This window comes from Lonchura striata, chromosome 26 (assembly GCF_046129695.1).
Source record: "Lonchura striata isolate bLonStr1 chromosome 26, bLonStr1.mat, whole genome shotgun sequence".
NCBI classification, from domain to species: Eukaryota; Metazoa; Chordata; class Aves; order Passeriformes; family Estrildidae; genus Lonchura; species Lonchura striata.
The window spans coordinates 7,640,595-7,667,651 of record NC_134628.1 but is presented as its reverse complement, the minus strand read 5'-3'; the positions used below and the strand labels follow the sequence as shown (position 1 = coordinate 7,667,651).

General features: G+C 49.5%; 2 protein-coding genes across 3 annotated transcripts; both read right to left on the bottom strand.

Moving 5' to 3' along the window:
- Positions 1–963: 963 nt before the first annotated feature.
- Positions 964–9,327, bottom strand: SRSF4 (serine and arginine rich splicing factor 4). Its single transcript, XM_021528364.2, has 6 exons — positions 9,166–9,327; positions 5,786–5,928; positions 4,809–4,921; positions 2,922–3,136; positions 2,007–2,090; positions 964–1,849 (listed from the first exon to the last, which is right to left on the bottom strand). The coding sequence occupies exons 1-6, from the start codon at positions 9,270–9,272 to the stop codon at positions 1,087–1,089; spliced, it is 1,425 nt and encodes a 474-aa protein (XP_021384039.1). The 5' UTR covers positions 9,273–9,327; the 3' UTR covers positions 964–1,086.
- Positions 9,328–10,049: 722 nt separating this feature from the next.
- MECR (mitochondrial trans-2-enoyl-CoA reductase) lies at positions 10,050–20,080 on the bottom strand. 2 transcript variants are annotated; one of them, XM_021528365.3, is made up of 10 exons: positions 19,762–20,080; positions 18,416–18,513; positions 18,110–18,241; positions 16,514–16,657; positions 16,328–16,430; positions 16,017–16,119; positions 15,535–15,608; positions 15,094–15,154; positions 14,526–14,598; positions 10,050–13,808 (listed from the first exon to the last, which is right to left on the bottom strand). In XM_021528365.3, exons 1-10 carry the CDS (start codon positions 20,025–20,027, stop codon positions 13,645–13,647), a joined length of 1,218 nt encoding a protein of 405 aa, XP_021384040.1. In that variant the 5' UTR covers positions 20,028–20,080; the 3' UTR covers positions 10,050–13,644. The 2 variants fall into 2 exon arrangements, with proteins under 2 accessions (XP_021384040.1, XP_077644616.1); XM_077788490.1 differs by lacking the exon at positions 10,050–13,808 and adding an exon at positions 14,321–14,428.
- Positions 20,081–27,057: the final 6,977 nt, after the last annotated feature.

Genomic DNA, 27,057 nt, shown 5'->3' with positions numbered 1-27,057 from the left:
CTGTCTGTCCCTGCTCTGTCCCTGCCGGTAACTGGGCATCGCAGAGCTCGCAGGGGACGGTCGTGGCCCTGCCGCAGCCGCCCCGCAAGCCCCGCGCTGTAACACCTCCCATCTCCCCAGGGATGCTGGGGACATACCACAGAACTGCCGCCACCACCCTCTGTGCTTCCAAGTCCAGAAGCACATCCTGAGCTTTTTCTTTTATGAAGATTCTTCCCAAGCACAGGGGTTTTAGTAGGAGGAAAAACTCCTGGAAAATATGTTGGAGAAATAAGTTCTTTATCTGGACTGTATTCAAGTGTAGTGCCTACACTGAATGTGAAGTGACTTTCTGAATTAGGAACCTTTTCTCTTTGAGTAACTCTCTACAAATTCAGGATTGCCTTGATCAATAGAAAATGCTGACAATCACAACACAGCACCACATAACCAAATGTCATCAAGCAAAAATAGTCTTTATTCAAATTTCATGGAAACGGGGATCACTGTACTTTGCAAGACAGGGAAAAATAAAATAAAAAAATTTAATATAAAACAAGGATATTGTCACAATACCAGAATATGGAACTATAGTTCTTTTCCCTATAGATTACTGTAAATACCTCTGTTTTTTTTTTTTTTCCTTTTGACTGTGCTATTCACAACTTTGTAAGTCCAAAAAATATGGAACAAAAGTAGTATGAAACTAAGACTTAGCACTTCCACTAAATGGCAGACATCAAAGGGCATCAATCGAGGGCAAGATCTGTTGAACCCATCATACCTATCAGTCATCACTGCAATCCCACAAACCCACCAGGGTGCAGTGCTCATTCCCTGCAAGGCTCTCATTGGTAAACAGGGCAATTTGGGGACTTGAGGAAGAGCTGCATGTAAAGAGAACCTTTCTATTGGATAGAAAATGAGCGGAGCAGCCTCACACCAGAGAGCACTGCAGGGAGAGAGCGCTGCAGTTAATGACAGACAGACCATCAGGTTCTTACAAATACACAGCATCGACAGGGTTTCTACTTCAATCACTTGGTTACAGCTACTAAACATGTACAAAAGACTTTTCCAACCATTCCAAGTGGGGTTGCAGCAAGGTTAGGATCTGGAGCGGGACCGTGACCGGGAGTGTGACCGAGAGGCAGACCTAGACCTGGACTTGGACCGGGACCTTGGCTTTGAAACAGATTTAGACCTGGAACGAGAATCTGATTTGATATTTGGTTTGAACTTGGAAATCGACCTAGACCTGGAGCGGGACACTGCATCCTCCCCCTCGCCTTTCACCTCTTTCTTGTCTGACTCGGATTTGATCTGCTCCTTTTCTTTGGAGCCTGACCTGGACCGCTCATGGCTGTCCTTCCTTCTCTTCTTGATGCTGCCTTTGCTATCTCGCTTGCTGCGCCTCTTGCTTTTCTCACTCTTGCTGTGGCTCCGGCTTCTACTTCTGCTGTCATCCCTGCTCCTTTTCCTACTTTTCCTTTTATCCTTGCTGTGGCTCCTGCTCCTACTCTCATCCCTGCTTTTGCTCCTGCTTCTACCCTTGCTAATGCTCTTCTCCCTGTCTTTGCTTCTACTCTTCTCCTTGCTTCTGCTCCTCACGCTCTCCCTCGCCTCTCCCCTCTCCTTACTCCCACTCCTGCTCCTGCTCTTTTCCTTGCTGTGGCTCCTGCTCTTGGCTTTCTCATCGTTATGGAGAATGCCCTCAGATTTATCTTTGCTTTTGTTTCGGGATTTTTCTGCACTCCTGCTGCGGCTCCTACTTTTATCCTCTTTACTTGGAGTCCTGCTTTTCTCTTTCTGGCCTCTGCTATGGCTCTTGCTTCGACTACGGCTCTTGCTTCTGGAACGGGACACAGACCTGGAAGTGCAAAAGCAACAGACAGCTCTGCTTTAGTGTGGCAAGGGTTTGAGCAGAGAATGGGACGGAAAGAAAAACAAAGTGTTCCTGCTGCAAATTTAACATGATGCTTCTCACTGAAGTGGGAGCCCCCAGCTGTCCCAAGACAAAGACATACCTGGATCTGGATCTGCTCTTGGAGCGGCTGCTACTGGCACTGCGGCTCCTGCTCTTATGGGAGTGCCTGCTTCGAGAGCGAGACCTGCAACACAGGGAACCACCTTCACGTTAGCACGTGTCCATGGGGAGTTTGTGACCCCTGTGGGCAGAGCCCCATGGGGCCTACAGCACCTTTCAGCAGCCAAATGTTCAGAGTTACACAACACAGTTACAAACTTAGAGTGCCCTCTCCCCACCTCTCATCCCTGCTGCCAGGTCTGGCTGAGAGCAGGGTGCTAATCTGGAAGAAAAGATGCCAGTTTATTTAAAGGATAATTGCTTTCCCAATCAAATCACAGTTTGAATATGGTGAGACACTGGCATAAAGCTTTGATTTCAGCTTTTGATTTCATAAGGAAGTTCTTCTAAGAACAGCAAAGATTTGCCCAAATTTTCTTGCAATGACTTCTACCCCAGAATGGAAAGGGAAGAACGCTTGGTGCTGCTGACGCAGCTCTTGGTCAGCCAAGGAGAGCAGCAAATCTCTGAGAAAAAGGGAACAGGTGGAGGTTTCCAAGCTGAGAAAGAACTGTTAGTCCTGGTGCTTGGAGCAGAACAGTGTTCAGAGCTGAAGTGTTAGAAGCACCTTCTGTTTCATTCCATGAGCATGGCTCCACTGGCCACACAGCTGCTCCCACAAGGAACAAGGGCTGAGTTATTAGGGAAGAAGAGTGACAGGTGTTCAGGGAGCAGGTCCATCCATCCACCAAGGGAGACGCCTTAGAAACAGCCCTCATTTGCCCTGGATACTAATACATGCTCAAAAAACTAGACCTGTTGATAACTCCAGACATTTCCAGAGTGTTTTGGAACCCAAAAATCTCAATCCACTTTATGTTCATTAATTGCAGCCTGAGATACGTTACAGATATACCTTGAATGGCTTCGGCTTCTGGAGTAAGAGCGGCGCCGTCTCGATCCAGGTCTGTCTTCCATTAATCTAATCTTTCTGCCATTTACTTCTGTCCCATCCAGCTTTTCAAGGGCTCTTTTCATGTCAGAATAGGATTTGAACTCAATCACACCTTCATTTTTCCTTCCTTTGTGTGCATCTGCATATGTCACTTCCCCTGCCTGACGCATATAATCCTATGGGAAGAGGACAGAATCACCATCGCCTTGAATCCAGAGTCAGGCTTCCAGCTGACCCTGCTCACTTCTGACATGATGCTCCCTGAGCATTTTCTACTCATAGGCATGTTAGCAAGCATTTGACCCAAACAGCATCCGTAGTGCCAAATAACACACTATGACTTCACACAGGCGGTGTGATTAGAACCAGGTTGATAGTTTTGAGCCAAATTATAACTCAAGGTCTCCGACTTCAAGTCATAGATCAAATATACTCTGGGCTCTTAAGTTTCAAATTACAGAAGTGATTAAAGAAGTAAAATGCTTGCTCTACAAATCATGTTTTCAAAAATAATTAAGAAAGGTCACAAAGGTTGACTATGAAGAGGTGAGAAGTCCATGGAGAAGCAGACCTCCTTTCATCCTCCACCTTGTCAACATAGCTCGTTCTGTTGGAAAAAGCCCCACAGAACTCCAAGCTCAATTCATTTTCCCACTTCATGCCTCCTGGCTTCTCCATTTCAATTCCTAAACCCCTCTCTTTATCAGGGGTCTGTTCTGCCCTGCTTTGACCAAGCTGCCAGGCCAGGGCATCTTTCAGCCCCTGTGGAAACTGGCTGCAGTGGACACAGGGTTTTGTTTGGTTTGTTTTCAACCCAGCTACTCCCATTTTAAGTACACTGAAATGAAAGCTATTCCCAAAAAAGCAGTAATGCATCCACTGGAGGATTAATCATGCCATGCTCTACTTAGGATTTTAATACCAGAAGCAAAGACAAGCTACTGATAGTGTGAAGCATTAACAACAAAGACACTGGAAGCATCTCCATACGTACCTGAACCAGATTAAAATTCATTTACAGAGCAATTTCTACTACGTCAAAGTTTGTTTAGAACAAATTTTACACACCTTCAAAAGAGAACCATAAGAGAAAGTGTTCCAGTAAGAACAAGTGGGATTAACTGCTCAGTTTGATAAGGAAGCACTATCTTTTTGCATTCACTATTGAAATCCTGCTCCCTGAATCCACAATGTGGATAATCACGAGTCAACACATCACCTCCAGAGTACTCAGAGTTACCGTGGGCTCCACAGTGTCACTCAGCACCTCCACTACTGAGAATCACCTGCCACTCCTTTGGACTTCGAAAATAAATTTTTGGCAGAGATTTTTCATGATTACTCATTCCGGAAGCACCTTTTCCCTGAAACTCTCCTTAAAATAGCTTTAGATGATGTGCAAATTCCTAACAGAAACTTTGCAGGAACAATTGCTGTTTCAAACAGCTGTAGCACCTTACAAGTTGATGGGCTAAATCCAAACTGACCAGGGGAAACTCCTTCATCTCTAGTGAATTCTACCCCGGCGTGATTTGAGTCTGTTTTGACAGGGCTTAAGAGAAGATAAAACACATCTGTACGTGAAGTTAGCTGGTGCTAAGAATAAAATTATTCTCCCACTGTCCAGTGCCAACAGTTCCGCAGGTGCAGCTCCCAACCTCTCTTGAATGGTTTCATATACACAAACATACAGGATATTAAGGTGTGTGTTACTTCCAAAATCTACTCCCCATGGAGTTGCTCAGGAGTTGGAGCAAAGCAGAGGTGTACACCATTTTGCCTTGCTAAAGATGTCTTTTACCCTTTGTGCTCTGTAACAGAGAGAGGGTAAGGAAAGGGGCCCCATACCTTCAAATCCTGCCAACTGCAGCGGCTTGACAAATTTTCCACAATCAATCTGTATTCTGTACGGGTCGGGGGACCATACTTATCTCTTCCGCTTCTTCTATAACCATATCCACCTTTAGGAGGTGACAAGCAGACAGCAGAACTTCAGCCAGGGAAATGGAGCCTCGCTCTCCGCCCCAACAGAACTGCTCTGCCCCAGGTGTTCCCAAAGATATCACAGACCCACCCTCAAGGCTAAATCCAACCCCCTTTATGTAACACCTTACAAAGACCCAAAGCATTAAAACAGTTTTACTACAAACTTGTAATTAAACAAGGCACAGAAATATAATTATGCTAGAATTAACATGCAGTTAAATTTAATATTATTTTTAGAACAGTTTGAAAGAAGAAATTGAATAAAGCCAGTTGACTAATGTTACTTACACTGCTTAAAAGCTTTCTGAATATCTGACATGAATAAAGCTTTTCAGGCACCTATTTCAGGTTAATCCCATCTGTCTCTAACCCTTGGGATCCTCACCACCCAGGCCTAATGGGAAAAGCTTGAGGTCGTCACATGGCTTCTTTTTTTTGGACAGCCAAGGGCCACAAAGGTCAAAGAGCCACTCATGGAAAGGTACCCCAAGGTCAGCAAATGGAACGGGCAGTCATCTTAGCCTCAAAGGACTCTTTCAATTAAAACATTGAGGTCTTTGTTAAATCTATGTTAAACATCACATTGCAAATAAACCATTCAAATAGTTAAACGAAATGATAATAATAAAAATGGTACAAGAAACTGTGTTTATTAATGCATCAATTAAAAGAGTTTAATACAACAAACAAATTAATAAATATTCAGATCAACAATTACATTTACAGTTACAGAACACTAGTCACATTGTATTGCTTTCCTTTTATATTACTTTTATAAAAAAGAGTAAAACAATGTTTTATTTAAAATAAGCCACGGATACAAAAGCACAAGTGCTTACTGCGTCCAGAACCGTAACTGCTGTCCCGGCGTGGGCCCCGGGCATGCTCCACGATCACTCTCTCCCCACATAGATCTTTCCCATTCAGCTCATAAACAGCATCGTCGGCATCTCGCAGATCATCGAACTCCACAAAGCCGTACCTATGGACAGGGAGGGAAAAGGGATCACTGGGAAGGAACTGAACCTGAGGCATCTGTGCTCAAAAGCAATTCATGGGTTCCTGCAGAGTCCTGCGCATGCTGTCCTGCAGATGAGCCTCCTGAGCATACCTGTGGGTTCAAGGCTTTGAGCTTTGGAAAAAACCTAAAAAAATTAAAATCCTTCCAAAAACAGGGAGAGAAATAGGAAAGCATGAAAACACATCTGCTGATTCGCTGAATTTAACCTAACATCATTCTTCATCAACAAAATGATAAATCATGTGAGAGTGTAATGGCTGAATTCATTTATGTTAGCAAGAGATTACTATTATGGCAAACGCTTTGATGAAATCAAGGGTGTTATCTATCTGGTTAAAGGTAGAAGTTAAAACTTCCCCCACTAAAAGTGAGCCCTATCCCACACACCAAATAAACACAGAATCACAGAACTGTTCAGATTGGAAAAGCCCTCCAAGATCAGGGAGTCTTAGAGATGGCCTTCATCATCCCTGGAAGTGTCCAAGGCCAGCCTGGATGGGACTTGGAGCAAACTGGGACAGTGGAAGGGGTTCCTGCCCATGGCAGGGGGTGGATGGACTCTAAGGTCCCCTCGCACCCAAACCACTTCTCTTTGGAAAGCAAACACTGATTTTGAATGGAGGTAAACGGAAGGATGGAAGTTTGAAGCTTTGACCTGTGTTCCTCAATCCACTGCAGAAGTACATCCCTCTGTCCTGCAGGTGTTGTGTTAGGATGAAGCCTTGAATTCTTCAGAGCTGCCCAGAGTAATGCAGGCAGGTAAATACAGGAGTAGAACTATTTTGTTTTTTTTTCCTGAGAGGCATCATAAGCAGTTTTTAATGTGTTCATAGAAGATAAAAAGCAGGCTGAAAAGTTCAATTTTCTGGTCAGTTCATACATTCACTACACACATAGAGCTGTAATTGTCAGTACAGCTCTGAGCAGGAAAGAGTGTGAAAACTAAGAGCACACAATTAAAAACTGCAATTTGAAATTGAGAATCCTACATGACCCACATTTTCATTTCCCCATCCTTCCCTCAGGTAATAATTGCTTTAAGCCATTGAATTTCAAGCTCAAATTACAAGTAGTGAGCCTCAGCTAAGCTTTTGGCGCAAAGTGGTATCACTTTGCATTCCACTGTCCCGCTCCAGCATTCCAGTTCAGCTGCTGAAACACCCACTGGAGGATCCACCAAGGAGAACCTCCAGATTTCCAGAAACAACTGCAAGAATCTCTCCAGTCAAACATCATGCAGGAAGTTTGAATTGTTTCCAAAGCAATACCAGAAAAAAGCCATGGAGGAAGGCTCAGGAGAGCACAGCTCAGTCCAGGGCTTCCCAAGCACAGACACAAAACCTGATTGCTTAAGTTCCATTTTTGACAAAGAATTTAACTTCAAACCTGTCAAAAGACTTTGGAATATAAAACTAGAAAAACAATTAAATTGATTTAAAAGCAGGAAGACAAGTCCCTTTACCACATCAGCCACATAACAGTTCCACATCTATTAAGAAATTTTAGTTGGCTTCCCTCGCCTCTCACCTCCAACAGGTATGAAACAAAAATACTGAATTTGGGGCTTACTCAGCAACAGAAAAACTGACACACACCGCCCCCCCCCCCCCCCCCCCCCATTTCCAAGGATACACAGCAGGACTAGAAAACAGCAGCCTCAGATACTTCAGCTAATCTCCAAAAACACTTGAGAATGTGTGGGTTAACACACTGACATATGAACACTTGTTTGCTTTAATAATGGATTTTATTCATCTTATAAATCTGTTAAAGGTCCACCTGCCAGCACAAGCAGCATTAAAACTTAATGAGCCTCTTTCACTTTAATGCTCAAAGAGTAAGGATTTGTACAAGAAATTCCTCTTCTCCACTTCTGAGGTGTAATTAATACCCGACTCTCCTGGCTATATACTGATAAAATCCATATTCCATTCAGTCTTTCTAAGGAAGGCTTCAAGCTGGGTTTCTTGGAAAATGCAAAGGCACTCATGAAGCTTTGGGTGTTGGGGAAAAACCCACCAAAAAAGGCTATTTGCTTTTTCTTTAAAAATCCACACTTGAATGTCTTGGCCAAGCCCTTGTGGAGCAGGATCCAAGCCCTGGAGCTGCAGTGACACCTCAGATGCTGGAACAGCACGGGTAAGAACACAGAGGTAAGGCGGGTTTAGGGTGTTTGGGGGTGGCAGAACACACCCCTGGGCAGCCTGGGGGTTCTGGGAGCAGCTCTGCCCCCCACACCAAAACAATGGGGTTCTTTTTGGGGACGTGTTATCCTGGGGTGCAGCCCGGCTCACTCTTGAGCACTTGCCCTGGGGTGCAGTGGGACCTGGGGGACCCTCAGGGCAGAACGCAGGGCGGGACACAGATGAGCTGGCTCCTAAGAACTGAAGTGAGACTCAGCTGTCCTACCCCTGATATGTCACAGAAACCCAGGTGTCCTGCCTTCCAAAAAGGGAGATGCCCACCCATCCGAGCCCTCCCCAGAGGAGGAGCCCAGATGTCCTGCATCCACTCTAAAAAAAAAAGGAACCCAACCGTCCAGCTTCCCTCATCCCCACCCAAAGGAGACAAGGGGACCCAAGGGGACACCCTTCGTGTCCCCCCTTGACAAGAAGGGGAACCCAGGCATCCTGCTCCCCACCCCAAAAGGGAACCCGAGCATCCTGCTGGGAGGGGAGAGCCCAGGCGTCTTGCTACCCCCTCCCAAGGAGATCCCAGGCAACCTATCCCCCTCCCCACAATGGGGAACCCAGGCGTCCTCCACCCCCAAGAAAAGGGGGAACCATCGCACACTCTTCCCCCTCCAGTAGGGGCCCAGACGTCCTACCCTCTCCCCCACAAACAAAAGGAGAAACCCAAACGTTCCGTCGCCCCCAAAGAAAGGAACCAGGCAGAATGCCCTTTCCCAATAAGAGCCCAGCCCTCCTCCGCCCGCAGAAAGGGCGGACGCAGCCGCCCGGTCCCCACTCCGATGGAAGTTCAAGCATCCTGCCCACTCCCCAAAGAGACAACGCAACATGCCGCCTCAAGGAAGGAGCAGGCTTCGCGTCTCCCCACCCAGGGGGAGCCCAAGCTTCCCGCCCCTCTCGCCGCACCCACTGCCCAGAGCCCCCGGCAGCCTCTTCCCCCGCGGCCCCTCCAAGGGCCTGAGGCGCCCGGGCCCTCCCCTCGCGGCAGCCCGGCCGAGCCCGCGCTCACCCGTTCTTGAGATCCACCTCGAGGATCTTGCCGTAGCCCTTGAAGAAGCGCTCCACGTCGCGCTCCCGGGCCTGGTAGCTGAGGCGGCCGATGTAGACCCGCGGCATCGCGGGGCCGGCTGCGCCCGCGGGGCTCAGGGCCCGGGGGCCGCGCCCGCCCGGCGTCACGGCGGCGCGCGCACGGCGGGCCCCGCCCCCGGGCTGGCTCTTAAAGGGGCCGCGCGGCGCGGGAGCCGCGTCCCGCTCCCGGGGGAGGATGGCTCCGGCCCCTTTCCCACGTGCGGCGGGGCGGTCCCCCGTGTCTGGTGTGCAGGGCACTGTGGGTCAGGGCCTTGCGGGGGCCCGGCTCCCCACACACGGGGTGTATTGCGGTCTGACTTCACATGGGGGTCCCGTTCCCCATGGAGAAGATGGATCGATCCCACCCTGCCCACGTGCAGGGCACTAATGAGGGTGCCGAGGTGCTCATGGGGTCCTCTCATCGGCAGGGGCCTGAGGATTGCTCCACTCCCAAAATGCTGGATCCTGATGGGACCCCAAAGGCAGGCAGTGATGGGGGTCCCCCATCCCCACACTGGGAGTGCCCAGGCATCCCCCCGTGGCATTCGCCAACTGTGGCCATACTTGGCTTTTCCTCATTCCCTCTGGTGAGCAACAACATCCCTCTCACTGAACTCTAAATGTCAGTTTTGGGGAATTATTTTTATCATTTCAGTTGAGACATCAGATGCCCAAATCACACCAAATCCCAGCACAGGCTCTTGGAACTTTCCAGAATTAGCAGCCACCCCCCCTCTCCCAAAAAAAAAAAAATCCCACAATCACTTCCAAAACTATTAATATTGTGTAGGCGCAACACCAGCAGCTGGATTTTCAACCATGATCTTGCTCATTTGACAAGGAGAATGAAATTTATTTATTTATTCCTTTGTGCCCTGGTGTAGGAGTGAGAGGTTGGAACATTTTGTGAAAGTTCTCTAATGCATGTTGGGTTTTATCGCTGAGCCCAATAAACACTGGGGGATAAAAGCTCTGCATTAATTTTTCTGGTTTATGCCATGCTTAATAGTGCTCATAACGATCTCTATGTTCTTTTTCTGCTTTTTTTCCCCACTTTATCCATTGATTTGGAAGCACCAAGGCACAGGATGGGGCTCTGCCTCCAATGCTGTCAGGGGGAAGGAAAATGCAAGATATTGGGGGATTTATTAGGGATGGAAGAGCAGAAGGGAGACACTGGCACAGAGTCCAGGGGCACACCTGCTCTCTGCTAAGGGAGATCTCAGTGTGAGGGTTTTAGAGGGGACGAAATGGCTTTGACACATCCATTTAATTGCCAGTATGGCAGTGGGGTTTAATTTCAGAGAGTTCTGCTCTTCCAAGCGCACATGCAGTTGTACAGTGCTCCCTCCAATCCTGAGCAACATTCCTGCCCTGCTCTTCTCCTCACCCCATGGGACTCAGAAAATCCCCCAAATGAAGGTACACCTTCCTGGGCTGTCCCCCACACCCTCTATGTTCAAGGGAATGACAGTGCCAGCTCCCAGTGAGGACTGACCTCCCCAAGCCTTTGGTAGATCCAGAGGGGCCCTGCCATAAATCCCAACCAACTCATCCAGGACTCCAGGATGAATCCTGGAAGAGCCTTCAGCTGACAAAACTGGTCCCTCACAATTCCTCTATCCATGCACAATTCCACACAATGCCATGGTCCTCCCACTTGGAGCATGTTGGGAACTGGGCACAAGGAGGGAGTACCCCAGTGAGGTCCCTGGGCTGGGTCCTGAAGGTTCTGAGGCAAAGGAAGCTCAAGGAACCCAACACAAGGGAGGTTATTTCCATTGCAAGATGTGTTTGGGGAACATTTCCGCTATAGTTCATCCCATGGAGCAGCATGGAGAGCCTGCTGGGATCTGAGAACATCACCAAGGAACAGGGACACTCACAGCAGAAGCAGCCCTGTGGACACCATACCCCTGGGTGATTCCAGAAGAATTCCACAGAGGCACTTCTGCATGGGGGAGAAGATACCAAGTGAAAAACCTGAGGTCTGGGGCATTTGGATGCCCAATGCTGTGTCTTTTCCCATCCCTCCCTGGGCACTGCTCCCAGGGGCACTGGGACAGAGCACTGCCCTGGCAGGACATTCCAGATGGAAATACAGCTGGAATCAGCTCTGGGCTTAAACAGCTCTCTGGGAAATGAGAGGTTTAGGGTTATTTCTGCATCTCCCTCCTCCTGCTGCAAGGAGACAGGTGTCACACTTTGATATCACTGTGATGGAACACAGGCCTGGAGAGCCAGAGGATTCTATCCTGCTGACTGTCAGGACCAAGAAGCTGGTTGGATGCAGCCAAGCTGTGGAAAAATAAGTCTAAATTGAGCTATCTTCACAGGAGACATCCTCTGCTTTTGTCCTGGAGGATCCAGCTTGGTGGGTGGCTTCAGCTTCTCCTGACCATCCTGGAGATGATATGGGACCATCTTGGGATGCTGCACTGTGGGACCCCCTGCAGACAAAAACACCCCTGAAGGCTGGCCTGATGAATCCTGGGACCATAACATGAAATTTTTCTCCTTAGAGATCTCTGCTAACACCAAACCTTTGACTGACTTTTCTCTGGGAGATCCTGAGCAGCCAGAGTCGAGTCAATCTGGTGGGGCAACAATGGTAATTGCATTGTGATTGGAGAAAAGTTCTTCAAGAAGGAAGTGCTGGACAGGAGGGGGCCACAGAAGATCTTTGAAACTGAGTCCATCAGAAGCTTCCTTCTCCAGCTCATGTTCCATGGATTCCGCAGAATGGAAAGGGATTCTCCCCTGCTGACCTCCATGGAGGAGCTCAGAGCAGTAGCAGCAGCTGGGTCTGCACTGGGAAAGGTACATCAGCTCCTCTCAACTCAGAGATTCCTTGGGACACTCACAGGGAGCTTCAAGTTCAGCTAAAATGACCTTTAACAAGGCTGGGGACTGGACAGCAGCAAACAGCTTTGTTTTGTCTTGGTGTCAGTTACTCTGGACACACTGAGGGCCCTGAAAACTAGTGGGCTTTGTGTTTCTTCAGCAGTTTTCTGGCTTTTGAAAACCCTACACTTCTCTGCTCCCAAATGCTCAAAACACGAGGGTGGATGTGACTTAGCAAAGCTCTGTCCTAACACTTTACTCAGCCAAAGCCTGAGGTGTGAAATGCCAGAGTCCTTTTAACACCCATTTGTCCTTTCTTGTGCCAACTCCTGGCTCTCTCTTTATTTCTTCCTCCTCCTTGCAGCACACAACTTCTTTCCTTTGCCTTTTGCAGCTGCTGTTTCACGAGGGATGACCTGCCCTGTGTCCGGAGGGGTCTGCAGGGTGCTGGGTAAAGCACAAACCTCCTGGCTGTGCCCTTCCCCGGGCACTGAGATCCTGGTAAAACTCCCAAAGAAAAGGTGGGATGCTCAGCCAGCGGCAGGAGCGGAGGAGCAGGGTGAGGACACCCAGACACTTAGGAGCAGCAGCTCCACAGGCCCTCCCCACGCAAAGGCCCAGCAGACACAGCCCCGCTGGCTCCCTGAGGCAGCTCCCGGCGGTGCTCTGCCCCCCGCCACCCCTCCTGCCCCACACGGGCCCCTCACACTTGCACTGCCCACTCTCTGCCCTGGGCAGCCAAATCCGGGGCTCCGCAGGGGCCCGGGGCTGCGCTGCCCCCACCCTCCCCTCCGTGGTTTGGGACGGCCACGCTGGGGCCAGGGCAAGGTGGCCACTGCTCCACCTGCACCTGCACAGCCAACGCTGCCAGGCCTCGGCAGAGCTGGACTGGGAACAGCAGGAACCATAGGCAGCTTGTGGGGTCATAGAGTAGAAAAGCAGCATAGGAGGAAGCAAGAACACGTTGTTGGTTGTTCTCAACGATAAATCTTTTCACATTGTTCTGCAGCGTCACAGCCACTGCTCCACACCCAGGCAGGAGGGCCTTTGGGGACACTGAGGGCCTGGCTCCAGCCCTTGATGGCCCTTGGAGTGCCCTTGGCAAAACCCAGCCAGGGGCGACCCAGGGCTCCTCCAGGAGCGGCAGCAGCACCTAGCACTCCAACCACAGCACCCCCTCATCATTTGGGGCAGTCTGTGCTACTTCCTACTCGGAGCCGGCCTGGAGGCAGCAGGGCTGCAAGGAGAGGACTTGGGCTTCCCTGCCCATCCCACATTCCAGCTGGGATAACTACAGCCCTGCCAGCCCCAAAAGCACATGTGAGGGGGAACTGCTGCTCTTTTCACACCCTGAGCTAAGTGAGCCATCATTTGGGATCCCAAACTCCCTCCAGCCATAGCGAGATGCAGCCTCCCTCCTGCAGCACTTCCACACAAAGCTGCGGAGGCTTTTAAAGCTTTCAGTGGGCATCCAAAATGTGAAAAACAAAGGAAAAAAAGAAATTCAATGGATCTCAAGGATCTTTTCTCCTCTCAAGTCTGTGGACAAGCATGTGGAACAGGATAGGGCTCCAGGTCAGAGGAGGAGGATCTGCTTGGAGGACACGAAGGGCTTCATGGAGGCCTCCAGCGCTGCCTTGTAGTCCTGAAGCGGGACCTCGGTGCAGGCAGGTGCCGTGAGCTGGCCCCTGCGGATGAGCTGGCACAGGGCATCCATCATCGCAGCCACGCTCTCCTGGTCTGCACAGGAAGGAGGGAGCTCTCACTGTGCCATGCAGGGCCATCCACCACCCCTGGGAACACCTGCGTGAGGCCATATGGGGTCCCTGGGTGTGACATGCCCAAGCTCAGGCACATGGGATGAGGGAGGAGCCCCCAGCGTAGTCCCTGCCTGAGGCCAGCACCAGTGCCTCAGCACCCTGGTGATGCCTTCCGTTTTAGCTTTCATATTTCCCAGACTCTGTACTGCATTAGTATATAACTCTGAACTTCATATAAAGTGTTAGCAAGTTCCAGCAGCTTCAGGCCCAAAAAGTGCAAACAACAGTGAATTGAGGAGACCAAACTGGGAGGATGGGACAGTAACTGGACAATAAACCCCAATATGGAAATGAACCAAAACTTACAGAAGTGTGAAAACTTGTGACCCACTGTCCATCTTGGGTGTAGCCTCAGCCAAGCTCTTGTACTGCCCAAGGAGTGTCCTTTGAAGGCCTTTCAATAAATCCCTACTTTATTCCTTTGATAACGTCTAGCCTCTGTTCTAGGCAGCCTCTCAAGGTATCACTGGGACAAGCAGAGATGGCTCCACGAGTGGGAGTGAGGATGGTGCTGGGTGGGGTTTGTTGCTGTTCCCATGCCTGGCAGAGGGACAGACCCTCAAGCTCAGGTTCCTCAGCCCCCCTGCTCAGGTGCCTCCATCCCACTGGCTCAGGTCCCTCAGCCCCCCTGGCTCACCTTGCGCGTGGTCCTTCCGCCACTGAGTCATCCAGAACCCGCGGAGCCGCATGTCACGGAAGATGAAGGCACTCTGTGAAATGTGTGACAGCTGTGTGTCCTCCTGGTACCCAGTGACACACCTATGTCCCCTTGTGCAAATGAGACCGACGTCCCCTTGTGCATCCAGTGACTCCCATGTCCCCTCACACAGGCAGTGACACACGTGTGTCCCCTCCCAGCATGACAGTGGTGGAAAGTGGCAGTAAGGCCCCTTGTTAGAGTTCCCATTTGTGAGCCAGGGATGCAGAGAGGCAACTCTGAGGTGTGGAGTCAGGGCAGGTTTGCTGCTCAGCACCTGCAGGATCATTTCCCCACTGGAATTTTTGGGCAGCCCAAATGCTCCATATAAAAAGCCAAGAGCCCAGCAGTGGGATGCAGCTTGTCCTCTGATGGACCCCATCAGGCAAATAAAAAATGCTGGAGGGTCTCCATCTGCAGCTGGGGAGGGCCAGGTGCCTACATTACCAAGGGGATGGGACACACAGTGGAGCACAGGGGACTAAGGAGGGACATCCTCAGTACTCACCACAGGCACCATCACAGGCTGCTTTGCCATCCCCCCATAGGTGACCATGGTTCCCTTGGGCCTGGAGTAGGTAAGGGGTATCAGGTTAGGTAGTCCCAAAAGTGCAGCTCTGAGTTGCCACCTCCTCCTCTGCTGTCCCCAACCCTCTTAGGGCTGTCCTTGCAACCAGGGCTCCCCAGTTACCCCTAAGATCCCACTTTTTAGGCTCTCCTTTTGCTTCCATGCACCATTAGCTGAATTTGCAGCTCAGCACACCAGTTACATCTGGCCAGGACCTGGGGGACCCCCAGCAGCTTGAGACTTCAAATCACTGTTGTTATGCAAAACCACTTTTCCATTCATCTTCCCTCTCCACAGGTTCAACAGACTCCAGAACAGGACCCTCTATTGCCAGTTTCTGTCCCCAAGCTTGTGCCCAAGCCACTACCCAGCCAAACTTACTGCAGATGACGCAGCATCTCCGTGGTGCTTTTGCCCCCGACGCAGTTCAGGGCGAGCCGGGGCCTTGGGATGCTCTGCAAGGGTTTATGACAAAGGTTCCCAAATGTTACGGCTTCTTTAGGGGATGAAGAACCAGGGACCATGGTTCTTGATAAAACATCTGCATTAACCTCAATATTTACTTGAGGGCTGCTGAGAGCAGTAGAATCAAGGAACATCTGGGGTTGGAAGGGACTCATTCCAAAACCCTGCCATGTGCAGGAGGAGACCTTCAGCTAGACCTGGCTGCTTCAAGCTCAATCTGATTGGAACCAAGATCTGTGATCCTTCCCTTGTGGCAGCAGCAAAATCCCTCCACTACCAAGGCTAAATATTGATCTAGAGAGAAATTTGTCCTTCCCACCATCCCTGCATTTCTCCCCAGTGCCAAAGAGCAGCAACAGACCTGGACCATCTCTCCAGTGGGATCAGCATTGAGGTACCTTAAATATATCTTTCATCTCTGGCTTTCTCAGCATCTCCTCTGTGATGATGTGGTCAGCACCCAGGGCCATCAGCCTCTCCACCAGTTTTGGGAGATCAGGTCTGGGGAGGGAAAAAGGAGATTAAAAAAGAGGACTAAATGAGCCAGGAAGCAGAGTTCGCCCTTCTCCTTCCTTCTGCTCCGGTGTTGCATGAGGACAACAGGAAGAGGCTGGAGAACAATGTGGAGGAGAAAACAGGAGAAAATCCTGGGTTGGATGGGCAGGATGAGCAGATCCAGCTCCCAAACTCTCCTCCCCAGAGAACTCACCTGTCCCTCACCACATTGATGGTCTTGATGCCAGAGGCCCTGGCGATCTGGATGACAGCCTGGCCCACACCGCTGTTGGCAGCATTCTGGATGACAGAGTCACCTGGATGTGAATAAACCCAGATTCCCACTGCAGAGACAGCCAGGAAATCCATGTGGAATTGCTCCCTTGTGGCAGAGTCATACCGGGCACCAGGGTCTCAAAGTCAGCCAGCAGACGGAACGCCGTGCAGGGGTTAACGCTCAGAGTGGCAGCACAGAGCACTGGGATGTCACTGGGCACCTTCAGCAGCATCTCCTCAGGGAACACTCCCCATGTCCGCCACGTTCCTGGGCACAGCAGCACCATGGGCACAACCACAGCAGGGGGGAAAGCAAAGGAAAATCATCAGCTCACACTGCAGCCTTGGCGCTGGCAGCATTTCGTGGTAGGAACCAGCTACACCCTGGAGAAAGAATTATGGAATGTGTTCCCATATGGGTAGAGTCAAAATGCTCCAAGAGGCAAGGAATGGATTCCTTGCTGCCTGCCAAGATTTATCACCCAGCAAAGCCTAATCATTTTCCAGAAGGATAATGGGACTGGGGCTCCCTGGGTATGTGTGCAGAGATAATGGAAATACTCTCCATCCTATGGATGAGCCCATATATTCCAAGCCAATTTAGGCAGCTTTACTCCCTCTACACTTATATCCAATTTAACCCTCTATCATCTATTTACAGTGTTTTTATGCTTAAAAATACCCCATTTGGCTCTTAACTCTATAGTTATCCTTCTCTCATTAAGCAAAAAAATCTTTTAAGAGGAAATAGGCAAAGAACAAGCTGCAACACTAAACCACAACCAGCAAATATTGGCATTTTGGAGGAGCATGGGAGACATTTGTTGGGAACTAAATTCCCACACTTTCCCAGCAGAGCATTATTAAAGAGAAAACTACAGTGAGAGGCCACCATGACCTTGCCCCTGTGAAATGTTTTATCCCAGGTCTCTGGGGAAGCTATAAGCTGATGGGACAAAATATGGTTCTTTCCAGAGAAACACAGATTGCTGCAATGCTTTATAATAGCAAAGACATCCCATAAAGGGTCTATGCTACAGAAAAGAAGATTATTGCTAAATTTAAGTTTGGCATAAGCAATGGCATTGCCACTGCTCTTATTCCAGGTGTTTTAATGTATTTTAATGTATTTTTTAAAAAGCAAACTCAGCTCCTGCTGCCCAGCCCCGGCCAGTGATGTTGCTCATCCTCCACAGACACAGGAAGGCTCTCAAAGAGGATGGGGGTCCCCAGAGGACTGAGTTTGCTTTTAAAAAATACATTAAAAATAAAATTAAAATTAATGAATAAGAAAAACGGGTGGTGAAAATAAACCAAGACACAAACAGGTAAGAAATAACCCCATCAGTTATCCCAACTGTCTCATCATGACTGATCTCACATAGCACTGAATGGGTTCCAACTCCTGCTTCTCTTGCCCAGCATTCCCTAATGGAGTTTTGCTCCCCATTTTGAATCTCATCTCATCAGGTGTAATTGCTGTAAGTGCAGGGGCTCATGGTTCTATCTGCACCCTGCAAAGATGGTGCTTTGGAGAGCTGGGCTTTTGCTCTGGAAATCCCCAAAATCCCCACAGCAGCTCACACAGGAGCTGACCATGGGTTTGCTGTCTGGGCAAGCCTGGGCACCCCCCATGGGCTCCAGTACCCCCAGAATCTCCTGGGAAGATGCTTTGCAGGGGGGGTGAGCAAAGACCCAGCAGTGCTGAGGATGAACTCACCAAGTCCGGCGTTTGCAGGGATGACCCAGTCCCCAGGTTTCAGAGCTGTCACACGGTGCCCAACCTCCAGCACCTCCCCGACACCTTCGTTCCCTCCTACGGCCGGCAGCAGTGACAGGACAGGGTAGGTCCCTGTGGGGAAGCTGGAGGTGAGCTGGAGACACCCTCATACCCCAGCATTCCTGCAGCAGGAGCCATCTCTGAAGCCTCCAAGACAGGTGTTGGGTTTGAAGGTGCTCGTGGGTCCCTTCCAACTAGGAGCATCCTGCGAGAATGGACGTGCAAAGTTTTAATCCAACACATTACCTTGGATCATGTTGATGTCGGCAGGATTGATAGGGGCTGCCAACATCTTGACGTGGACATCGCAGTCCCCAAGCTTGGGCACTTCCAGATCCTTCAGTCTGAACAGGGAGAGACAAAGGAAAAAGGCATTAATACCAATTTGCTGGTGTCTTCTGTGCTGAAGCTGAAAGGTGTCTGTATCACCTACACACTCCACCTAAATTAACAGCACCATATGCCCCATCCCATAAAAAAAAACAGATTTCCGTAAGACGGAACAGATTTTTGGAGGAGGCTGCCTAAAAGCCAACTGCCCAAAACAATCCCGTGCCACCAAGCCCAGTGATGCTCACTAAACTTAACAAATTCAGCAGATTGCGTAAAAAAGCTGTGGTTTTGGCTGGGGATTTTATGGCTCATCCTGCCCCGCTAGAGCGTTATGGGAACCTGGGGTATTTCTGGAAATGAAATCTATGAAAAAGGAGAAGTCACAAAGCAAGACCAGTCTTGCACAAGAAATGGGGTGATAACAGAAAATCTCAGGAAGCAGCGGTGGTGACAAGCACCATTGACATCTAAATGATCATTTGGAAAAGCAACAGTCCTTCACCAAGAAAACAGGGGGTTGGTGTCTGGATGCACCTGGATAATGTATCAGCATTAATCGAGCTGATTCAAGAGGGGCAGCAAGAGCTCAAAGCCTCCTCCCTTGAACAAAAAGGCTTAAATTCCACTAAACTACAACTTTCTCCTTTCCAGTATTTTTGATGATGACCATCAGCAGTTGTCCCAAAAAACACTTGTGATGCTGCTGTGGTCTCTAAATGGGGATCTCAAAGGGAAGACCCATCAATGAGATGCAACCTAGGGTGAAGTTGAGGCATAGCAATGCTGAGGTTCGGACCTCCTCGTCATACCCCAAATTAAGCAAAAATGGGCTTTTTGAGAAAAACACCAGGTTTAAGGCAAATTGATGGAGCACCAGCAGAAGGGTGGGGGATTTGGAGGCATCACCCCCAGCATCCACGTGTGAGACCATGGCACCAGGAAAACATTGGGGCATCCCAGGGTCCTCCTGTCCCCCTGTGTGTTTGGGGGTCCCACAGGAAGCTGCACCCCATCCCCACTCTCTACACCTGGGGAGGGCAAGTCCTGAGCCCCGTGCCCTGCAGCCCCAAAGCAGCCTCACCTGCATCGCCGCTCCTCTCTGCACCCCTGTGCCAGCCTCACTCCAGGTCTCTGCCCAGCTGTTCCCCCCGCTCCCAGCCTTGGCCCTACACCTGCACCCCGTCCCTGCAATGTCCCCCACATTCACACCCACCCCATTCCTGCAACCCCCTGCAATGCACCCCCGTGTCCCCCCTTACTGCACGACGGCTGCGGCCTCCCCGTGCCGCTCATAGAGCAGTCCGAGCGGAGGGGTCCCTGCCGTGGCCGATCGCGCCCGCACCAGGGGGGACCGAGTCGAGAGGGTCCGCGTCGGGCCGGAGAGCCCCGGGCGGGAGAGCCCCGGGCCGGAGAGCCCCGGGCCGGACAGCCCCGGGCCGGACAGCCCCGGGCCGGACAGCCCCGACGGGATCAGCACTTGGGGGCTCCGCGCCCCGCGCAGCGCCCGCGCTGCCGCCCGCTGCATTCGGCTCCGCTCGGCTCCGCTCGGCTCCCCTCGGCTCCGCTCGGCTCCCCTCGGCTCCGCTCGGCGGGACTCGGCCGAGCCCGGCGCTGCCCCGCTCGGCCCGGCGCTGCCGGCCGTGACGCTGAGGGCTGGCCCCGCCCCGCCCGGCCTTAAGGCGGCCCGGCCGCCCGGGGCCGCTTGGGCCCGCTTCCCGCTGGTTTGTCCGCCAAGTGCTCTGGCGGTATTAGCTGTGGCCGTGTCTGCGCAGCCGAGCTCTCTGCGCCACGGGCAGCGGTGATGGGCACAGGAGCATCTCGGCCCACGCGGTCACTGGCTCATGGGAGCATTTAGATTGGACAATTCCTCCGGGATCGTCGTTACGAGACACTCCTGGATCCCTGGCAGTGCCCAAGGCCAGGCTTGCCGGGGCTTCCAGCAGCCTGGGACAGTGGAAGGTATCCCTGCCCATGGCAGGGGTGGAATGGGATGAGCTTTAAGGTCTCCCCACACAAACCATTCCATGGTTCTGTGATTTTGTGGAGGAAAGTCCCTTTTCTCTGTTTTGTTAGCCAGTGGCCACCAGCTGCCCTATCCGGGATAGATACTCTCCCAGCACGGAGAGCTGCAGGGAAGTGTTTGTCAGATGATTCTTTAAAACAACAGATGCCTGACACAAGTGGTGAGAAAAACATTCCCGATAGTAATTTAATTCAATGTTTTCTATAATTATTTTGAAGGAAAGGTCTCATTTAGTTTTCCAATTAAAACTGACTAGATTGGAAGGGGAAAAGAGAAGCAGAGCCTCCTGCCTTCCTGACAGACCTGTCACAGAGGAAGGGTAGATATCCAAGGGAGGAGTTGCTCGGTTCAGCAACACAGATTCCTCCTGGGTCCTCACAGATCGTCCCAAGGCTGTCCCCATTCCAGTGGCCCAGCACAGACAGACCCTGCTGGGTACTAAAACAAGGCCAGGTGCTCAGGGCAGGGTCTTTTCTGGCTCTGGTTGTGGGAACTCAAAATGTCTCTCAGACATTTTTGAAGGTTCCAGGCCGTGGTCAGACGCAGTCTGGACCCCAGCAGGCAGCTGGATTTAGCTGTGATTTTGAGTTTGAACCATAGAATGAATTACTAACTTTAAAGGTAGAACAAGCAGTCACAAAGTGCTAGATAGTATAGTAAATGTAGTCACAAAGTAAAAAGAAATATTTTTTAGTAGTGTACAAGGGAGTTTTAATGCATATACAGGGGGTTTTTTACTTTATACATGAAGGTCAAAAGTTCTAAGATAGAAGAAAGTAGGCTAAACCCATCCTTCTTCTTTCTTCTTCATTACCTCCATGTTCTTAGTGATGTTAGCACTCACAGATTAGTTTAGAATAAAAAAACACTTAGTAACATAAGTAATAAGTATTAAGAAATAATTGTAAACATGTTATACGTAATATATCTTATAAAAGATAGCAGCAGCCCTAGGCGAAGAGAGAAGAGAAGAAGACACCAAACAGTCAAGGTGTCAGGAGTGTGTGCCTCTCTGCCTGGGCCGCTGACCAAAGGGCCACAGCCCAAGAACTTAATCTGTTAAATAACTAGCAATAAATCATCTTAAGACCAAACAAAAAAAGGCTGCAAAGTTTTTCTTTAGAAACACGAGTTAAAGGAAAAGCTTTACCACCACACAAAAACCCAAACCAAACCCAAAGTTCTCACACTGGTGACCCAGCCCTAAGGCTGCCATGATCCTAAATAGAAGATTTAGTCAAGCTGGTTGATAATTCACATATTTTTTTTAATAAAAAAGGAAAACAACATATTCTTTGGGGTGTGAACTCACATTAATTCAGATTCAAGATGAAGGAAAAGTTCAGGTTTGGAAAAAAACTCTCTTCCAAAGTGCTGGTGATGAGTTTTCTGCTTTTTCTGGGGTATGATTTGCTTTTGGGGGTCCCTCAGAGGGCTCAGAGGTGTTCCCACCAGAGCCTCTGTGTCAGCACTTTGGGGAGAGAGAGAGAGAAAAAGAACTTTTCTCACTGACTTCTTTAGTTTATAAGGAGCCTTGAGGTCACTTGTAAGTGGATGTAAAAGTCTCCCATGTGACAGCACTGCAAGGACAGCAGAGTCAGAGGACAAAACAGCCTTTTCCCACGTGGTTGGTTTGGGATCCTGGGCACATCCAGGTTCTGGCAGCACCTCCACCTCCAGGCAGGAAGAGGCCTCCCCAGCTGCCTCCAGCATGGCTGGATATTTCAATAATTTAATAATTTTAATCTAATTACAGCAATAAAATAATGGGATTTTAATAACCTCAAAACCTGCAGCTTTCCAAGGACGCCAGGGAATGCCTCAGATATTTTGTGTTGGGGGGGGGGGATGCACGAACAATCCGTGGTGGAGGATGCTGGTAGTGTCCATGCTCTGCCCCACGTGGCAAAGGGTTAATCACTAATTACAGAAGCAAATGAGAGGCCTCTCCATCCCCTTGCAAATGTGTGCACCCTCAAATCAGGGCTGGCAGACAATTTATGATTATTTTGTTAATGTTTCTCCTGTAACAAGCACAATTTCTGGGTGATTAATGACTACTTCATGTCCTGGAATTGCACTTTTTTATAGGAGTGTTGCATGAAAATCCACTTTGTAGTTGAGGGTTTAGGAGTGGGTGGGTAGAGGAGGAAGAGGAGATGATTCCTCAGGACCTGGTGGGGAGAAGGAGTGCTGTGCTCTACTCCCCTCTGCTTTAACCCCTGTTATTATTAATGAACTCTGATTTATCATAATATCATGATTTATATAGCTATCGATTAATTGGAGTTGTTCACACTTGGGTATGGCTGGAAAGCAAAAGTGCTAATGATAAATTGGATTTGTTCCTGCAGGCATGAGGGGATGCAGGATGGGAACAAGCACCTTTGTGACACCAGGGTGGCATTTGCTGTGATTTCGTCCCTAAATCCTGTGGAGGACAGAGATTTTATCTCCTGGTTTAGGAGGAGCCGAGCCCAGCAGGTTCAGCCTGACCCCAGGAGCCTTGTGTGAACTGTGCTGCCTCCAGCTCTCCCAGTGCATAGTTAAGTTGATGTGGAATTATTCATTAACTACTTTATAAGACTGACACCCCTTTTAATTAAAGGGAAAAATAATTTATTGCCTTTTCCCTTTTTGGTGGAGAAATGGAAGGTGTGTCTGCTTTGCTTAGGAAAAATAAGAAAGATGAGTCTGGAGAGATTTCTGGCAAGGGTTTCTGAGGGGGAATTTTGATGTTGCACCTCAGTGGCCATCCCAGGGCAGCCAGAGGTGGTCCAAGCCCTGCTGGATCCCCTGGACATCAGGTCAGGAGGCTGGGCTGGAATTTCAGGGCTAGGATGCACCAAAAGGACAAGGCTCGTGAAACAAGCTGCAAAATAACTTCACAAGGCAGAGAAAGGGATGCTCAGATTCCTCTGGGGGGAAGTGGTGGAGGGGCTGCCTCGGTCCTTGAGCACTGAGCTCCTGCGTCCCAGACCCTTCTCCCTCTTCCCAGTCACTGCAGCCACTGTCCTCTCCTGTGTCCATTGCAGGCTCCTGGGCCAGTCCCTCCCCATCTCCTGCATTTTGTAATGCTTAAGAACAGCTCAGCTGGTTATTTTCCCATTTTGAGCCTCATTCCCCCCAAACCCAGCACTGCTGGCAGAGCCCCATTGCTCTGGTATCAGTCGCTTTTTATTAGACATGCCTGAATCTTTTAATGGAAAACACATTGTCCTTAATGATCTGCTTTACATAATCCTTGGTTTATCCCTGAATCCCTCCTTTAACATCTCTGATGGAGGTGGACAATCTCATAAACTATTGAATTCTTCACCTCAAAATGTGGGCCTGATGCTCCCAGCTCTACATGGGGATGAGGGCAGTGGGATGGGATGCCCATCGAAGTTTTGTTTTTTTAAGCACACTGATGGCTGTTTCTTGCCTCTCTGATTTTTTATTAATCCCTCTTTAAGTTGTTTAATTGTCAGATAATTAAGAAAAAAGTATAGGAAGAAACACAACACTTGGTGGCGAATGGAGAATTGATGAGTTCTGATCCTCTGCCAAGGAGATGAACAAGGAGGATTCAGCTCCAGCCATAAATAAGGAAGGAGAGGGAGATGCTGAGAGGATCCAGCTGTGCTGGGACATCGTCCTTGCTTGCTCCTTGCTTTTCCCATCACAGCTTTTTTCCGTGCTGCCAATATTCGGGTTGTGCAGTGGAGCTGCTCCATCCCTGGACTTTCAGGGTGATTGATGCAAAAATCATCCTGTTCAGGCGTTTTTCCAGCTTGGGACAGTGCAGGAACTGGTCCGTGGGGTTGGTGTGTGAGAGGTGACTCAGAAGTGAGGTGTGACGTCCACAGGGCATCATCCAGCTGGATGAGGAGGAGCATGGCTGGGGTGGGGAGGGGAGATGGTGCTTTTGGGCCCCATGTTGCCACAATGGCATCCAGAGGCATTATCCCATGTGACTTGGCAGGGAAGATCTCTTGGAACAGCTTGAAAAATTGCCTAGGTGAAGAAAGGCACCAAATTGGTGTCTTTTATCCTTTTTAAACTGCATTTTAACTTCTCTTTTTTCCTTCTGTTGTCTGTAGACCTGAGATTTTCCCAGCATTGCAGGAAATTGTGAGTATGAACAATTATTTGGGAAATTATGATGGGTATCTGGGTTCTGTCCATTCCTGAGCCAGTTGTTTTTTTTTGTTCCCATGAAATGCCCAATGAACTCTTTTTGTCACAAACTGCCGGGCACATCCTTTCCCCAACGGGGTTTGGAAAGGCACCAAAGCAGAGCTGTTGATGCTCAGAGAAGGGCAAATGAGAGAGGAGAGCTGGCACTTCTGTACATAAAACTGAACAAAAAAAACCCAAACAAGATGTAAAATCAAATTTTAAGTGATAATAAATAAATGTTGGATGTGATACTGTTCCCTCCTTTCCTTGCAGTTGGATTTATAAAGGAGCTGGTTGCACAGCCAGATCTGTGCTCAGGCTCCAGCCTGTCAGCACTGAGACATGAATATGAGAAATTTGACTAATAGCCAAACCTCAGGTCTGAAAATAAATTACATTTGTGATTTTGGATGTGATCAGAGACACAAAATGCCTCAGCTGATTTACATCCCTCCTTAAGAAAACCTCCATCCTGAGGCAATACCCAAAGAGCAGCACAAAGAGCTTTGGTATAGAACTGCTTGGATTCAATGCCTTAGTTCTGGTTGGTTTTTAATCAAGGTCATTTTCTTGTGAGGTTTAGGGATGGGCAAATCCACTCAGCTGGAATGGCAGCTGGGCTGGGTGAAGTGCTGAGCAGATGGACAGACGGATGGTGCATGGTACTGTGGTATATTTTGGGGTTAAAAGCAGCCTGTGAAAATTCCAGGAGCACTTATGACGCTCCTAGACAGCTCCAAAAGCGGGGAAAGGACTTGGATGGACCCTTGTGTCCCCAGTAATGTGATTTTTAACTGTTTATGTGACAATTCCAAGGTAGGGACCACACAGTAATGCAGAGCTATTCCTGCATTTCAACCCCACACTCAGAGAGGTCTTTCCAAGATTAAAAAAAAAAGAGACAAAAATGGCCTGAAGGGAGCTAAATAAGCCCACAACAAGGTGACATGGAGGAAACATTTGGGTTTTTCCTGCATGGGTGACCAGGAAGCAGCTGTGGCTCCAGGTGCTGTGGGTGCAGCCCCAGGAGCATCACAGTGTGATCAGAGGTGACAGTGGTGGTGCCACTGTCCACATGTCTGTCACACTCCAGAGAGGACAGAAATGGGAACGTTTAGTGGGGTAGCAGAGGGGGAACAAGCAGAGTCCTGGTAAATGTTGGGATTTAAAATTCTGCAGTGGAGCTGCTGCCTTGGGCTGTTCCTTGCCAGCCCAGGAGGGAGGCCCTGGGGGTTTGCATCCCTCTAAGGAAGTCCCTTTGAAATCCCACTGGGGGAGCTGGTGGTGCAGGGAGGTCAGTCAGGGCTGGCCAGAGCAGTGGGGACTTGCAGGACCCACCCAGGGCTCCCAGCTGGCTCCAGAGTATCTCCCACAGGGGCTGTGATGCTGCTGTGGGCAGGGGCTGCAGGGGATGCTGCTGCAGGCTGGGCTGGATGTCCCACCTGCAGATCTGGGGACATTGCATGGAGCTCTTGGGAAATGCAGGGACAGCTTGAGTGATCTCCTTCAGAGATAAAAAGCAAGGTTTCTCCTTGGAATTAGTATCTGGGGTGAGAAAACAGCAGTTTGCTGGATGCAAGTGATCCAAGGATTCAGCCACGTGCGGGACATTCATGAGGTTGTGCCACCGAGCACTCAAAAAATGTTGGATCAGCACCCAGGGGAGGATTTAGCTCTGCATGTTGGCACTGATCCTTGGGCTTCCTAATTCCCCATAGAGAAACCCCCATGCCCTTTGAGCCCAAACCAAGAGGTAGCTTGGTGAAGGGCTGGATCTTCAATAACATCTTCTAACACCTTGTAACATCCTCTAACATTTTCCTGACTCTTTCCCCTGGGAACTTTTGTTCATTTGTTGCATTGAACAGGAATAGGGAGTTTTATTTGGATGAAGGCACAGAAGTTATTTCATCCTTTCAGGCTGTGATAACTCATCTAATAGCCCTATTACATCCGGCCACGGCACCGCGGCAGGCGTCTGACCACTTGGGGCTGGACAGACAGGGAGGAGAACAGCAGGATGAGATAATCTATTTTGTCTGTTAAGAAAGAAAAAGGTTTTTTGGCATTACCAAAAGGCAGGTGATTTAAGAAAATAGCAGAGAGTTGTTAGAGCTGGCTGTGGGTGTGATAGGTGGAGGTATAGAAAAAGAAACTGAAGGATTTGGAAGGAAGAGGGAGAGAGACTGGAGTAAAGGGAAAAAGAGGAAAAAAACACAGAAAGAAAAAAATTTTGGGGAGTAAAATTGCTTAAAATTCGGTGTGGGGTGTTGTGTCCCAGCAGCTCTGCAAAGACTTGTTTGCTGCAGGGAAGACACTGCTGGGAGTGATGCCAGGGAGGGAGTGATGGGCTCTGTGTACTGTGGGT

Bases quoted from the DNA above. Each gene is read 5' to 3' on its own strand.
- SRSF4 (XM_021528364.2), bottom strand. From the start codon at position 9,272: ATGCCGCGGGTCTACATCGGCCGCCTCAGCTACCAGGCCCGGGAGCGC. The intron at 3,137-4,808 runs GTATGGGGCCCC...CTCTTCCCATAG, and splicing joins GCAGTTGGCAGGATTTGAAG to GATTATATGCGTCAGGCAGG. The intron at 2,091-2,921 runs GTATATCTGTAA...CCTGTGTTGCAG, and splicing joins AGAAGCCGAAGCCATTCAAG to GTCTCGCTCTCGAAGCAGGC.
- MECR (XM_021528365.3), bottom strand. From the start codon at position 20,027: ATGCAGCGGGCGGCAGCGCGGGCGCTGCGCGGGGCGCGGAGCCCCCAA. The intron at 16,658-18,109 runs GTGAGTTCATCC...TGCTGTGCCCAG, and splicing joins CCCTGCAAACGCCGGACTTG to GAACGTGGCGGACATGGGGA. The intron at 16,120-16,327 runs GTGAGTTCTCTG...TTCCCTCCCCAG, and splicing joins ATCAATGTGGTGAGGGACAG to ACCTGATCTCCCAAAACTGG.